Raw genomic sequence first — 17,652 nt, forward strand, 5'->3', positions numbered from 1 at the left:
GTGATCACCCCGCAGTGTATATATATATGTGTGATCACCCCGCAGTGTATATATATATATGTGATCACCCCGCAGTATATATATATTTGATCACCCCACAGTGTATATATATGTGATCACCCCGCAGTGTATATATATATATGTGATCACCCCGCAGTGTATATATATATATATATGTGATCACCCCGCAGTGTATATATATATATATATCTGTGATCACCCCGCAGTGTATATATATATATATATGTGATCACCCCGCAGTGTATATATATATATATGTGATCACTCCGCAGTGTATATATATATATATGTGATCACCCCACAGTGTATATATATATATATGTGATCACCCCGCAGTGTATATATACATATGTGATCACCCCACAGTGTATATATATGTATATATATGTGATCACCCCGCAGTGTATATATATATATATATGTGATCACCCCGCAGTGTATATATATATGTGATCACCCCGCAGTGTATATATATATATATATATATATGTGATCACCCCGCAGTGTATATATATATATATATATATATATATGTGATCACCCCGCAGTGTATATACATATATATGTGATCACCCCGCAGTGTATATATATATATGTGATCACCCCGCAGTGTATATATATGTATATATATGTGATCACCCGGCAGTGTATATATATATATATATATATATATGTGATCACCCCGCAGTGTATATAGATATATATATATATATGTGTGATCACCCCGCAGTGTATATATATGTGATCACCCCGCAGTGTATATATATATATATATATATATATATATATATATATGTGATCACCCCGCAGTGTATATATATATATATATATATATATATATGTGATCACCCCGCAGTGTATATAGATATATATATATATATATATGTGATCACCCCGCAGTGTATATATATATATATATATATATATATATATGTGATCACCCCGCAGTGTATATATATATATATATATATATATATATATATATATATATATATGTGATTACCCCGCAGTGTATATAGATATATATATATATATGTGTGATCACCCCGCAGTGTATATATATGTATATATATGTGATCACTCCGCAGTGTATATATATATATATATATATATATATATATATATGTGATCACCCCGCAGTGTATATATATATATGTGATCACCCCGCAGTGTATATATATATATGTGATCACCCCGCAGTGTATATATATATATGTGATCACCCCGCAGTGTATATATATATATATGTGATCACCCCGCAGTGTATATATATATATATATATATATATATATATATCCAAAGAAATGGCGCAGCCACTACTCCATAAGTAAATCCAAGGTGCAAAAAAGATTTATTCACTTCACATCATAGCATCGCAACGTTTCAGATCACACAGGATCCTTTTTCAAGCTCATACAAACACACATTAGGGGGTAATAAATACCCAAGTGAACATTTCAATCATGATATAATAATTATAGTGCCAATTAATAAAAAGTGCACAAAAAGTGCATATTTAGTGCATCATGTTACAAGTATAAGGCATTAGTGCAACGTAGAAATAAAGTGCGTACGTGTATATTAAAATCATTAAAATAGCTTGAAAGATACAGTTAATATTATACAAACATAGTCAATTGCGCACACATGTCTGTCATATTGTATAATCGTACCCATGTGTGGCGAACATAAATCATAATCACTGGCACGGAGAAGGAGGAACGCTCACCTGTTGTAATGCATAATGGCGCCGGCAAGCGTGAGGCCATCTCTACTGCGCAAGTGCAGAGACGGGATCTGTGTGGGGATGTCAGCTGACTCACCCGATCACGTGTTCCACGTCACTGTGTGGTTCTTGTATCACATGACCGTCGTCATGGAGACGAGCAACGCCAACTTGTGCCCTCTCCATGATACTTGGTCAGACATAATCTATCACATATTGATATATTAGGAGATCCGCCATGTTATTTGTATTTAATCCATATGTGTAACTACCGAATATAAAGTGAATACAAATATATATATTATTATACAAAAAGATCTCTTATATAAAAAATCCTTTTATATTTTGTGTATATGTGAGAAAAAAATATTTTCTATTAGGATGCAGTAATATTGGGTCCATGTGGGCAAAAACTCAACATAACTCAGAGTTGTATAGAAATAGCATTGAGAGAGCTAAAAATAATGAAAAAATATATTGTTATGTAAGGAAAAAAAGCAAGAGAAAAGGAAATAACAGAAAATAAAATTAATATAGTAAATAAATAAAATTATAATAAAGAAATATATAACACACAATGAAAAATAAAAAATAAAATAATAAATTAAAATAATAAATATAAACACATTACAAAATAAAATTACTAAAAAATATAAAACATAAAAAAGTAAATAAGTAAAGAAAGTGTTTGATTTGATCATGGATCATCACATGATAAGGGGGACCCATATAGAATCCCTATTAATATCTACTCCTGGTGCCATGGGACCAGTGCCCGGGGGCCACACTATCAATGTATCCCCTGACATCAGTCAAAGAGAGAGTCTTCAGAGTTAGGTCACTAGACCCCTGTCCAGAGGCTCTATTCACCATAGTCCAATGATGGAGCGCGCCCGCTATTTCAGCAGCGACTTATCATACTGGGTGGGTCCCCCCATTTTTATTCCTTATTGTTTTCAAAAACAAAAAACAAAAGTATAAACTAAAAATGAAAATAAAAAATAAAAAACAAAATTGTCGAATTAATCAAAAAAACTCAAAAGAAAGGGAAAAAGTTTGAGTTTGAGTTTTTTTGATTAATTCGACAATTTTGTTTTGTTTTTTATTTTCATTTTTAGTTTATACTTTTGTTTTTTGTTTTTGAAAACAATAAGGAATAAAAATGGGGGGACCCACCCAGTATGATAAGTCGCTGCTGAAATAGCGGGCGCGCTCCATCATTGGACTATGGTGAATAGGGCCTCTGGACAAGGGTCTAGTGACCTAACTCTGAAGACTCTCTCTTTGACTGATGTCAGGGGATACATTGATAGTGTGGCCCCCGGGCACTGGTCCCATGGCACCAGGAGTAGATATTAATAGGGATTCTATATGGGTCCCCCTTATCATGTGATGATCCATGATCAAATCAAACACTTTCTTTACTTATTTACTTTTTTATGTTTTATATTTTTTAGTAATTTTATTTTGTAATGTATTTATATTTATTATTTTAATTTATTATTTTATTTTTTATTTTTCATTGTGTGTTATATATTTCTTTATTATAATTTTATTTATTTACTATATTAATTTTATTTTCTGTTATTTCCTTTTCTCTTGCTTTTTTTCCTTGCATAACAATATATTTTTTCATTATTTTTAGCTCTCTTAATGCTATTTCTATACAACTCTGAGTTATGTTGAGTTTTTGCCCACATGGACCCAATATTACTGCATCCTAATAGAAAATATTTTTTTCTCACATATACACAAAATATAAAAGGATTTTTTATATAAGAGATCTTTTTGTATAATAATATATATATTTGTATTCACTTTATATTCGGTAGTTACACATATGGATTAAATACAAATAACATGGCGGATCTCCTAATATATCAATATGTGATAGATTATGTCTGACCAAGTATCATGGAGAGGGCACAAGTTGGCGTTGCTCGTCTCCATGACGACGGTCATGTGATACAAGAACCACACAGTGACGTGGAACACGTGATCGGGTGAGTCAGCTGACATCCCCACACAGATCCCGTCTCTGCACTTGCGCAGTAGAGATGGCCTCACGCTTGCCGGCGCCATTATGCATTACAACAGGTGAGCGTTCCTCCTTCTCCGTGCCAGTGATTATGATTTATGTTCGCCACACATGGGTACGATTATACAATATGACAGACATGTGTGCGCAATTGACTATGTTTGTATAATATTAACTGTATCTTTCAAGCTATTTTAATGATTTTAATATACACGTACGCACTTTATTTATACGTTGCACTAATGCCTTATACTTGTAACATGATGCACTAAATATGCACTTTTTGTGCACTTTTTATTAATTGGCACTATAATTATTATATCAGGATTGAAATGTTCACTTGGGTATTTATTACCCCCTAATGTGTGTTTGTATGAGCTTGAAAAAGGATCCTGTGTGATCTGAAACGTTGCGATGATGTGAAGTGAATAAATCTTTTTTGCACCTTGGATTTACTCATGGAGTAGTGGCTGCGCCATTTCTTTGGATGAATTCATTTCGGGACTTTGATCAAGTTCATTGGGAGCTGGAACCAGATTATTTTTTTCATTAAGCTAAGTAGTGCTGCAAAACCACCTTGTTTTTCGTATATATATATGTGTGTGATCACCCCGCAGTGTATATATATGTGATCACCCCGCAGTGTATATATATATGTGATCACCCCGCAGTGTATATATATATATGTGTGTGATCACCCCGCAGTGTATATATATATATGTGTGTGATCACCCCGCAGTGTATATATATATATATATGTGTGTGATCACCCCGCAGTGTATATATATATATATATGTGTGTGATCACCCCGCAGTGTATATATATATATATATGTGTGTGATCACCCCGCAGTGTATATATATATATATATGTGTGTGATCACCCCGCAGTGTATATATATATATGTGATCACCCCGCAGTGTATATATATATATATGTGTGTGATCACCCCGCAGTCTATATATATATATATGTGATCACCCCGCAGTGTATATATATATATATATATATGTGATCACCCCGCAGTGTATATATATATATATATATGTGATCACCCCGCAGTGTATATATATATATATATGTGATCACCCCGCAGTGTATATATATATGTGATCACCCCGCAGTGTATATATGTGATCACCCCGCAGTGTATATATATGTGATCACCCCGCAGTGTATATATATATGTGATCACACCGCAGTGTATATATATGTGATCACCCCGCAGTGTATATATATATATGTGATCACCCCGCAGTGTATATATATATGTGATCACCCCGCAGTGTATATATATATATGTGATCACCCCGCAGTGTATATATATGTGATCACCCCGCAGTGTATATATATATATATGTGATTACCCCACAGTGTATATATATGTGATCACCCCGCAGTGTATATATATATGTGATCACCCCGCAGTGTATATATATATGTGATCACCCCGCAGTGTATATATATATATATGTGATTACCCCACAGTGTATATATATGTGATCACCCCGCAGTGTATATATATATGTGATCACCCCGCAGTGTATATATATATGTGATCACCCCGCAGTGTATATATATATATATGTGATTACTCCACAGTGTATATATATATGTGATCACCCCGCAGTGTATATAATGGGGGATGGTATAAAGCTGGTTATTACCCCGGGGGCAGAGGATGTGGCTATGATGCATTTTTCAGTGGTTTGCTAGAAGTTTCCTTGTGATGACATCATTAGTAATAAGTAAGTGAACCCCTTCTCTGTTATACAGTGGGATCTGGTGTGTGAGAGGAAAGGACTGAGCAACATTCTGGTGACCTTCTTCTTTATGGGGGTCACATTGGGGACTGTGGCCTTCGGATACCTGTCTGACAGGTAAGTGGATGTGTGGAATAGTGTGATGAGCGGCTCAGCGGGGGTGGAGCTAATCCCCTCATCATGGGGGCCACAGACAACTGAAAGCCCAGTGCTCCATGTGGGGCCCCTCCAGTCATCACAAAATGAAACACAGTCATGGCGGTAAATGTTGTCCCCCCTGAAATGTCTCTATATAATGGAGTATTCCTCCCAGGAAAGGATTGCAGTAACACAGGTTTATTCCCTTTGTGTATATATATATATATATAGATCTCCTCTCCTCTGTATATATATATATATATATATAGATCTCCTCTCCTCTGTATATATATATAGATCTCCTCTCCTCTGTATATATATATAGATCTCCTCTCCTCTGCATATATATATATATAGATCTCCTCTCCTCTGTATATATATATATATATATAGATCTCCTCTCCTCTGTATATATATATATATATATATATATAGATCTCCTCTCCTCTGTATATATATATATATATAGATCTCCTCTCCTCTGTATATATATATATTGCAGTAACACAGGTTTATTCCCTTTGTGTATATATATATATATAGATCTCCTCTCCTCTGTATATATATATATATATATATAGATCTCCTCTCCTCTGTATATATATATATTGCAGTAACACAGGTTTATTCCCTTTGTGTATATATATATATATAGATCTCCTCTCCTCTGTATATATATATATATATAGATCTCCTCTCCTCTGTATATATATATATTGCAGTAACACAGGTTTATTCCCTTTGTGTATATATATATATATAGATCTCCTCTCCTCTGTATATATATATATATATAGATCTCCTCTCCTCTGTATATATATATATTGCAGTAACACAGGTTTATTCCCTTTGTGTATATATATAGATCTCCTCTCCTCTGTATATATATATATTGCAGTAACACAGGTTTATTCCCTTTGTGTATATATATAGATCTCCTCTCCTCTGTATATATATATATTGCAGTAACACAGGTTTAGTCCCTTTGTGTATATATATAGATCTCCTCTCCTCTGTATATATATATATTGCAGTAACACAGGTTTATTCCCTTTGTGTATATATATAGATCTCCTCTCCTCTGTATATATATATATATTGCAGTAACACAGGTTTATTCCCTTTGTGTATATATATAGATCTCCTCTCCTCTGTATATATATATATTGCAGTAACACAGGTTTATTCCCTTTGTGTATATATATAGATCTCCTCTCCTCTGTATATATATATATATATATATATATATATACATATATATATATATATAGATCTCCTCTCCTCTGTATATATATATATATATATATATATATATAGATCTCCTCTCCTCTGTATATATATATATATATATATATATATAGATCTCCTCTCCTCTGTATATATATATATATATATATATATATTTGTGATCGGTGGCTCAAATGCGTAGCGTACCTACCTAACAGCCTAACCACTGATATACAAACTAACAGGCAGTCTGAGTTGTGCCATATACTGCCGCGTGTAGGTACACCTGAATAAAATAGAGGGCATACCTTGATAGAAAAGACTCCTAAGAGATTAAATGAATTTTTTAAAAAGAGGGGGGGTTGGGTGGGACGTGAAGAACCCGCGGCGTACTGTGCTAGGGGCACCGCGGGTTCTTATAGTGATTAACCCCGCCCCCTCTCACAAATACAGGCTAACTGCGTTAGCCTTCACACTTGTGATCGGTGGCTCAAATGCGTAGCGTACCTACCTAACAGCCTAACCACTGATATACAAACTAACAGGCAGTCTGAGTTGTGCCATATACTGCCGCGTGTAGGTACACCTGAATAAAATAGAGGGCAAAACTTCAATATTTGAAACAAAAACGCTTTATGAAATAAGACAACATTACAAAACCAGAAACTGGAAAGCATGGGACCTTCCAGACTTTGAATAGGGGATGGGCGCATGTTTGAGCTAGATTTCAGCGACTCAAATTACGAATCACACGTCACACGGGCTGGCATCCCCTGACGTGACGCTGATGAGGTGGCACCGATGCGAAGGGGGTGTCCAGATATCACAGTTGAGTCACCCCCCAAAGCCTATCACTAAAATGCGTACTTTAACGAATTGCGGAGTGGTGAGAGCAAAACCTCAGAATAATGATAACGGCTGCGACCTACTGGCTCCCTGGCGTGTGAACAACAGGTCACGTAGCAGACGAACCAGGCACTACCTATGAAATGAAATGTGGAAAAGCAGCAGATGGTAACGCCTTGCCCGGGTAACGATGTTTTAGTAGCGCTCAACTCAAGCTCATGGTGATTGGAATTCCATATCAGTTGGCTCAGTCTCCAACAAATATTTTACGTTTTACTAGAGAACTCACCAGGTCTGAGGAAGCCATAGTAACCCAGAAATAAAGCTGCTTTCCAACACAGACTATCTTTGTAGCTGAACGGGGGTCCTGTCTAGAACATCTACTAACTGTCTGAACGAGTCGGCCGACAAAGGCTGACAGGAAGAAGGTTTGGATCCTTAGCGCACCTTACAGCGCCGCTTTAATTGTATCGAATGAAACAAGGAGGCCAAGTCGGAATGTGCCAATGAGATGTGGAGCTGAACCACCACTAGGTATGACTTAATCGTGCTTGATGAAGAGAAGAGTGGCAAAAACCCAATAAAACCAAGTAGGAAAGTAAAGTGTGTGTGGAAGCTCCTCCGAGTACATGTTACAAACCAAACCCTGACCGTATGCATAATCCCAAGTGCATATGTACAAAAAACATAACTACCTAGTCGTCAACCTAAAACCGTGTTAGGTTGTGACTGTAACCGACCTGTGGACGTGACAGGTGATGACACCACTCATGCGGCAAGCCTGATCATGACACTCAACCAATGTATAACCAAAATAATGATCAACCTGAAGCTAAGACAGCCCAAACTCCAACTGAAATCAAGCTATTTGCATGACCCCGATGCTAAATGACCTTGTGAGAACACATAAGATTGTCGTCAACCCGAAGCCGTGTCGAGTAGTAACTGAACCGACCTGTAGACGTGACAGGTCTGAAAACTCAATTAACTATGAAACAACGTATCACCACCAAGCCGCGACAGATCGTAACCATGATTGACGTATATACGTGGCCCCCGATGCTAAATGAACTTGTGAAAACACATAACATTGTCGTCAACCCGAAGCCGCATCGAGTAGTAACTGAACCGACCTGTAGACGTGACAGGTCTGAAAACGCAATTAACTATGAAACTAAAAGTATCACCGCCAAGCTATACCTGTAGCCTGAACCAACTGCTACCTTAACACAACGTATGTGATGACACTGTCGCCAACCTGAAGCCGTGACAGGTTGTAACCGGACCGACTTGTAGACGTGACTGGTCAATCCGCAATTAAAATCTCAACCAAAGTAACGTATGTGCTGAATGTATATGAACATGTACCGAGTATGAACACCGTAAGCGTATACCAAGCATAACTCCTTGGCACATATGCTGCACATGACACCGAACGTGGGCCCGGCAAACCAACCAGACCATGTGCTGATCAATAATACCCAGACCACATGTCCAAACCAGACACCTAGATCGTATACAACGACCAAACTATATGAGAGCCTGTGCCGCACAAACTATAAGAACGCGAGCTGGAATGAACTACACGAGCGAGTGTATGCACCAATCAAATATGCACATAACAATAACTACTAGCAGAAACATTTAACAACTTAACCGATTACCAGAGCAAGTCCACGGAACAGACTAAGTAAGTGAATGCACAAGACTTTATGAGCGAGTGCGCTTGGCAACTACATAAGCGTAAGCACAGAACAAACTATTTGCGGGTATGCACAGGACTAACTGAGTGAACGTATGCCAGAACAAACTATGAGTGTGTCTGCATGGGCTAACTAAGTAAGCGTATGCCGAAACCACTATGCGCACATGCATAGAACTAAGTGAGCATGCCGAGAACGAACTGTGTGCGCGTATGTACAGCATGAGTCTATGACCGCAAAGAACAAGCTATACGGGCATATGCACAAACGAACTATGTGAACATGCAGGGAACAAACTATATGTTGGTATGTATGGAACACACTATGTGAGCACCTCACAATTATGTGAGCGTATGCACCGATCAAATTGTATGCGCGTGTGCAGAGAACGAACCATACGGACGCATGGCCGAACCACTGCACGTGTCCACCGAATGACCTGTATGCATAAGCGAACTACATGCACAGAACGAACTGCTTAAGTGAACACCCAGAACAAGTTATATGAGCGTATGCACAAAACTATATGGCCTCAAACAAACTGGGCAACTGTCCAAACCAACTGGATGAACATATGCACAGGACAGACTATATGAGTGTATGCACAGAAACCCTGAGCGTATAAACCGAATGAACTAAATGTGTGTACACGAACGCCCAGAACAAACTATATACGTAAGCCCGGCCCCACTATACACAGATATGTACGGAACAACTATGTGCATATGTATAGAACTGTGCCGTCTAACAGCTATGAGTGACTCAACCAACAAACGTGATGAACCTATACTCAGGCCAACTATATGCGCAAATGCACAACCAAACTGCATGTGCGTATGGCCAATGACAACCGATAAACAATACATGCATGCAGTAATTCTATGACCACGTACCCATGCACAGAACAACACTACATGCGCATTACGAGCACACGCGCGGAACAAACGCTACAAGCGCAAGAGCCGCACAAGCACCGCCTGCACATGACGTATGCCACGAGCACATGAACAGCATGGTTCTCATGAGCACATGTACAATACAACCGTACGAGCCTGCACAGTATAATTCCTACGAGCGAGTGTGCAGCACAGATCCTACGAGCCCGTGTACAGCACAAATCCTACGAGCGCGTGTACTGTATAAATCCTACGAGCTCATGTACTGTATAGATCCTACGTACAGCATGGATCCTACGAGCGTGTATAAATCCTACAAGTGAGTGCACAGTATGTATCGAGCGTACAGTATATATCCTACAAGGGCATGTACTGAACAAATCCTACGAGCGTGTGTACAGTATAAAACCTGCAAGCATGTGTACAGTATAATTCCTACAAGCGTGTGTACAGTACAAATCCTACGAACGTGTACCGTACGAATCCTACGAGCGTGTGTGCAGAATAAATTCTACAAGCACGTGTGCAGGATGATCCTACAAGCCTGTGTACAGTATAAATCCTACAAGCGTGTACAAGCGTGTGTACATTATGAACCCCACGAGCGCGTGCACAGAATATATCCTACAAGCGCGCATGCAGCACAAACCCCACACGCACGTACCAGTGTGCACAGTTTAAATCAGCAAATGCGTGCACAGTATGGATCCTACGAGTGTGTGCAAGTGTTTGTACAGTAGGAATCCTATGAGCGAGTGTACAGCATGAATCCTACAAGCGTGTACAGTATAAATCCGACACACGAGTGTACAGTATAAACGCTACCACCGTGTGTACAGCATAAATCCTACAAGCGTGTGTACGGCATAAATCCAACAAGCATGTGTACAGTATAAATCCAACAAGCGTGTGTACAGTATAAACCCTACCAGCGTGCATACAGCATAATTCCTACAAGTGTGTACAGTAAAAATCCAACAAGCGTGTGTACAGTATAACTCCAACAAGCATGCACAAGCGTGTGTACAGTATAAACCCTACAAGCGTGAGTACAGCGTAACTCCTACAACCGTGCGTACAGCATAATTCCTACAAGTGTGTACAGTATATATCCAACAAGCGTTTGTACAGTATAACTTCAACAAGCATGTACAAGCGTGTGAACAGTATAAACCCTACAAGAGTGTGTACAGCATAAATCCTACAAGTGTGTACAGTATATATCCAACAAGCGTTTGTACAGTATAACTTCAACAAGCATGTACAAGCGTGTGTACAGTATAAACCCTACAAGCGTGTGTACAGCATAAATCCTACAACCGTGCGTACAGCATGAATCCTACAAGTGTGTAAAGTATAAATCCAACAAGCGCGTATACAGTATAAATCCAACAAGCATGTACAAGCGTGTGAACAGTATAAACCCTACAAGCATGCATACAGCATAAATCCTACAAGCGTGTGTATAGTATAAATCCAACAAGCATGCACAAGCGTGTGTACAGTATAAACCCTACAAGCGTGTGTACAGCATAACTCCTACAACCGTGCGTACAGCATAAATCCTACAAGTGTGTACAGTATATATCCAACAAGCGTTTGTACAGTATAACTTCAACAAGCATGTACAAGCGTGTGAACAGTATAAACCCTACAAGAGTGTGTACAGCATAAATCCTACAAGCGTGTGTATAGTATAAATCCAACAAGCGCGTGTACAGTATAACTCCAACAAGCATGTACAAGCGTGTGTACAGTATAAACCCTACAAGCGTGTGTACAGCATAAATCCTACAAGCGTGTGTATAGTATAAATCCAACAAGCGCGTGTACAGTATAACTCCAACAAGCATGTACAAGCGTGTGTACAGTATAAACCCTACAAGCGTGTGTACAGCATAAATCCTACAACCGTGCGTACAGCATGAATCCTACAAGTGTGTAAAGTATAAATCCAACAAGCGTGTATACAGTATAAATCCAACAAGCATGTACAAGCGTGTGAACAGTATAAACCCTACAAGCATGCATACAGCATCAATCCTACAAGCGTGTGTATAGTATAAATCCAACAAGCATGTGAAAGCGTGTGTACAGTATAAACCCTACAGGCGTGTGTACAGCATGAATCCTACAAGCATGTACAGGCGTGTATATCGCACAAACACTACAACCGTGTGTACAGCACAAACGCTACTACCGTGTGTACAGTATAAACCCAACAAGCATGTGTACAACCTGAAACCAACAAGCGTGTGTACAGCATGAAACCAACAAGCGTGTGTGCGGTATAAACCCCACAAGCGTGTGTACAGCATGAATTCTACAAGCGTGTAAGGCATGAATCCCACAAGCACCTGTAAGGCCCAAATCCCACAAGCGTAAGGCACAAATGTTACGAACGAGTAAACAGAAAAATGCCATGAGCGTAATCAACGTGCGCGAGCGCATGAATCGTACAAATACCATGAGTGCATGTACAGAATTACCAGCGCCCATACTACATGCGCCTGAACTGCACCAATGCTACCAGTGCATGTGCCTTGACAAACACATGAAATACCCTCCTTGTGATCAGGAGGGCCGTGTCGTAAACCTTGAATAAACTAAAATGTGTACGTATATATACATATATAATCATATACTTGGAGCAAATTAAGGGGGGCGTGTGCAAGGAACCAATTATATGGTCGTATGCGTAGAATAATTATAGGGGGGGATTTCCCTTTTTTGAGCCTGCACAGATCAACTATATGACTGTGTATGAGGAATAAATTATAAGAGTGTGAACACCAACAACTACATGACTGTATGCGTAGAAAATGAATCGTGTGCTCGGCACAACTATATGACCGTATGCGTAGAAAATGAATCGTGTGCTCGGCATAACTATCTGACCGTATGCGTAGAAAATGAATCGTGTGCTCGGCACAACTATATGACCGTATGCGTAGAAAATGAATCGTGTGCTCGGCACAACTATATGACCGTATGCGTAGAAAATGAATCGTGTGCTCGGCATAACTATCTGACCGTATGCGTAGAAAATGAATCGTGTGCTCGGCACAACTATCTGATCGTATGCGTAGAAAATGAATCGTGTGCTCGGCACAACTATCTGACCGTATGCGTAGAAAATGAATCGTGTGCTCGGCACAACTATCTGATCGTATGCGTAGAAAATGAATCGTGTGCTCGGCACAACTATATGACCGTATGCGTAGAAAATGAATCGTGTGCTCGGCATAACTATCTGACCGTATGCGTAGAAAATGAATCGTGTGCTCGGCACAACTATCTGACCGTATGCGTAGAAAATGAATCGTGTGCTCGGCACAACTATCTGATCGTATGCGTAGAAAATGAATCGTGTGCTCGGCACAACTATCTGACCGTATGCGTAGAAAATGAATCGTGTGCTCGGCACAACTATCTGATCGTATGCGTAGAAAATGAATCGTGTGCTCGGCACAACTATCTGACCGTATGCGTAGAAAATGAATCGTGTGCTCGGCACAACTATCTGATCGTATGCGTAGAAAATGAATCGTGTGCTCGGCACAACTATCTGACCGTATGCGTAGAAAATGAATCGTGTGCTCGGCATAACTATCTGACCGTATGCGCGGAAAATGAATCGTGTGCTCGGCACAACTATATGACCGTATGCGTAGAAAATGAATCGTGTGCTCGGCACAACTATATGACCGTATGCGTAGAAAATGAATCGTGTGCTCGGCATAACTATCTGACCGTATGCGTGGAAAATGAATCGTGTGCTCGGCACAACTATCTGACCGTATGCGTGGAAAATGAATCGTGTGCTCGGCACAACTATATGACCGTATGCGTAGAAAATGAATCGTGTGCTCGGCATAACTATCTGACCGTATGCGTAGAAAATGAATCGTGTGCTCGGCATAACTATCTGATCGTATGCGTAGAAAATGAATCGTGTGCTCGGCACAACTATCTGATCGTATGCGTAGAAAATGAATCGTGTGCTCGGCACAACTATCTGACCGTATGCGTAGAAAATGAATCGTGTGCTCGGCATAACTATCTGACCGTATGCGTAGAAAATGAATCGTGTGCTCGGCACAACTATCTGACCGTATGCGTAGAAAATGAATCGTGTGCTCGGCATAACTATCTGACCGTATGCGTAGAAAATGAATCGTGTGCTCGGCATAACTATCTGACCGTATGCGTAGAAAATGAATCGTGTGCTCGGCACAACTATCTGATCGTATGCGTAGAAAATGAATCGTGTGCTCGGCACAACTATCTGACCGTATGCGTAGAAAATGAATCGTGTGCTCGGCACAACTATCTGACCGTATGCGTAGAAAATGAATCGTGTGCTCGGCACAACTATCTGACCGTATGCGTAGAAAATGAATCGTGTGCTCGGCACAACTATCTGACCGTATGCGTAGAAAATGAATCGTGTGCTCGGCACAACTATCTGACCGTATGCGTAGAAAATGAATCGTGTGCTCGGCACAACTATCTGACCGTATGCGTAGAAAATGAATCGTGTGCTCGGCATAACTATCTGACCGTATGCGTAGAAAATGAATCGTGTGCTCGGCATAACTATCTGACCGTATGCGTAGAAAATGAATCGTGTGCTCGGCACAACTATCTGACCGTATGCGTAGAAAATGAATCGTGTGCTCGGCACAACTATCTGACCGTATGCGTAGAAAATGAATCGTGTGCTCGGCATAACTATCTGACCGTATGCGTAGAAAATGAATCGTGTGCTCGGCATAACTATCTGACCGTATGCGTAGAAAATGAATCGTGTGCTCGGCACAACTATCTGACCGTATGCGTAGAAAATGAATCGTGTGCTCGGCACAACTATCTGATCGTATGCGTAGAAAATGAATCGTGTGCTCGGCACAACTATCTGACCGTATGCGTAGAAAATGAATCGTGTGCTCGGCACAACTATCTGACCGTATGCGTAGAAAATGAATCGTGTGCTCGGCACAACTATCTGACCGTATGCGTAGAAAATGAATCGTGTGCTCGGCACAACTATCTGACCGTATGCGTAGAAAATGAATCGTGTGCTCGGCACAACTATCTGACCGTATGCGTAGAAAATGAATCGTGTGCTCGGCATAATTATCTGACCGTATGCGTAGAAAATGAATCGTGTGCTCGGCACAACTATCTGACCGTATGCGTAGAAAATAAATCGTGTGCTCGGCACAACTATCTGACCGTATGCGTAGAAAATGAATCGTGTGCTCGGCATAACTATCTGACCGTATGCGTAGAAAATGAATCGTGTGCTCGGCACAACTATCTGATCGTATGCGTAGAAAATGAATCGTGTGCTCGGCACAACTATCTGACCGTATGCGTAGAAAATGAATCGTGTGCTCGGCACAACTATCTGACCGTATGCGTAGAAAATGAATCGTGTGCTCGGCATAACTATCTGACCGTATGCGTAGAAAATGAATCGTGTGCTCGGCATAACTATCTGACCGTATGCGTAGAAAATGAATCGTGTGCTCGGCACAACTATCTGATCGTATGCGTAGAAAATGAATCGTGTGCTCGGCACAACTATCTGATCGTATGCGTAGAAAATGAATCGTGTGCTCGGCACAACTATCTGACCGTATGCGTAGAAAATGAATCGTGTGCTCGGCACAACTATCTGACCGTATGCGTAGAAAATAAATCGTGTGCTCGGCACAACTATCTGACCGTATGCGTAGAAAATGAATCGTGTGCTCGGCACAACTATCTGACCGTATGCGTAGAAAATGAATCGTGTGCTCGGCACAACTATCTGATCGTATGCGTAGAAAATGAATCGTGTGCTCGGCACAACTATCTGACCGTATGCGTAGAAAATGAGTCGTGTGCTCGGCACAACTATCTGACCGTATGCGTAGAAAATGAATCGTGTGCTCGGCACAACTATCTGATCGTATGCGTAGAAAATGAATCGTGTGCTCGGCACAACTATCTGACCGTATGCGTAGAAAATGAATCGTGTGCTCGGCACAACTATCTGACCGTATGCGTAGAAAATGAATCGTGTGCTCGGCACAACTATCTGATCGTATGCGTAGAAAATGAATCGTGTGCTCGGCACAACTATCTGACCGTATGCGTAGAAAATGAATCGTGTGCTCGGCACAACTATCTGATCGTATGCGTAGAAAATGAATCGTGTGCTCGGCACAACTATATGACCGTATGCGTAGAAAATGAATCGTGTGCTCGGCATAACTATCTGACCGTATGCGTAGAAAATGAATCGTGTGCTCGGCACAACTATCTGACCGTATGCGTAGAAAATGAATCGTGTGCTCGGCACAACTATCTGATCGTATGCGTAGAAAATGAATCGTGTGCTCGGCACAACTATCTGACCGTATGCGTAGAAAATGAATCGTGTGCTCGGCACAACTATCTGATCGTATGCGTAGAAAATGAATCGTGTGCTCGGCACAACTATCTGACCGTATGCGTAGAAAATGAATCGTGTGCTCGGCACAACTATCTGATCGTATGCGTAGAAAATGAATCGTGTGCTCGGCACAACTATCTGACCGTATGCGTAGAAAATGAATCGTGTGCTCGGCATAACTATCTGACCGTATGCGCGGAAAATGAATCGTGTGCTCGGCACAACTATATGACCGTATGCGTAGAAAATGAATCGTGTGCTCGGCACAACTATATGACCGTATGCGTAGAAAATGAATCGTGTGCTCGGCATAACTATCTGACCGTATGCGTGGAAAATGAATCGTGTGCTCGGCACAACTATCTGACCGTATGCGTGGAAAATGAATCGTGTGCTCGGCACAACTATCTGATCGTATGCGTAGAAAATGAATCGTGTGCTCGGCACAACTATCTGATCGTATGCGTAGAAAATGAATCGTGTGCTCGGCACAACTATATGACCGTATGCGTAGAAAATGAATCGTGTGCTCGGCATAACTATCTGACCGTATGCGTAGAAAATGAATCGTGTGCTCGGCGATAACTATCTGATCGTATGCGTAGAAAATGAATCGTGTGCTCGGCACAACTATCTGATCGTATGCGTAGAAAATGAATCGTGTGCTCGGCACAACTATCTGACCGTATGCGTAGAAAATGAATCGTGTGCTCGGCATAACTATCTGACCGTATGCGTAGAAAATGAATCGTGTGCTCGGCACAACTATCTGACCGTATGCGTAGAAAATGAATCGTGTGCTCGGCATAACTATCTGACCGTATGCGTAGAAAATGAATCGTGTGCT

General features: G+C 40.3%; 1 protein-coding gene across 1 annotated transcript in view; it reads left to right on the top strand.

Annotated features, from left to right (window-relative positions):
- LOC130302063 (solute carrier family 22 member 7-like) overlaps positions 1-17,652 on the top strand; it is a 96,147-nt gene that overhangs the window by 47,781 nt on the left and 30,714 nt on the right. The window contains exon 2 of the mRNA XM_056551677.1: positions 5,564-5,667. Coding sequence (XP_056407652.1) covers positions 5,564-5,667 — 104 coding nt within the window. The remainder of the gene's footprint in view (positions 1-5,563; positions 5,668-17,652) is intronic.

Source organism: Hyla sarda, unplaced genomic scaffold (genome assembly GCF_029499605.1).
Source record: "Hyla sarda isolate aHylSar1 unplaced genomic scaffold, aHylSar1.hap1 scaffold_115, whole genome shotgun sequence".
Taxonomy (NCBI): domain Eukaryota; kingdom Metazoa; phylum Chordata; class Amphibia; order Anura; family Hylidae; genus Hyla; species Hyla sarda.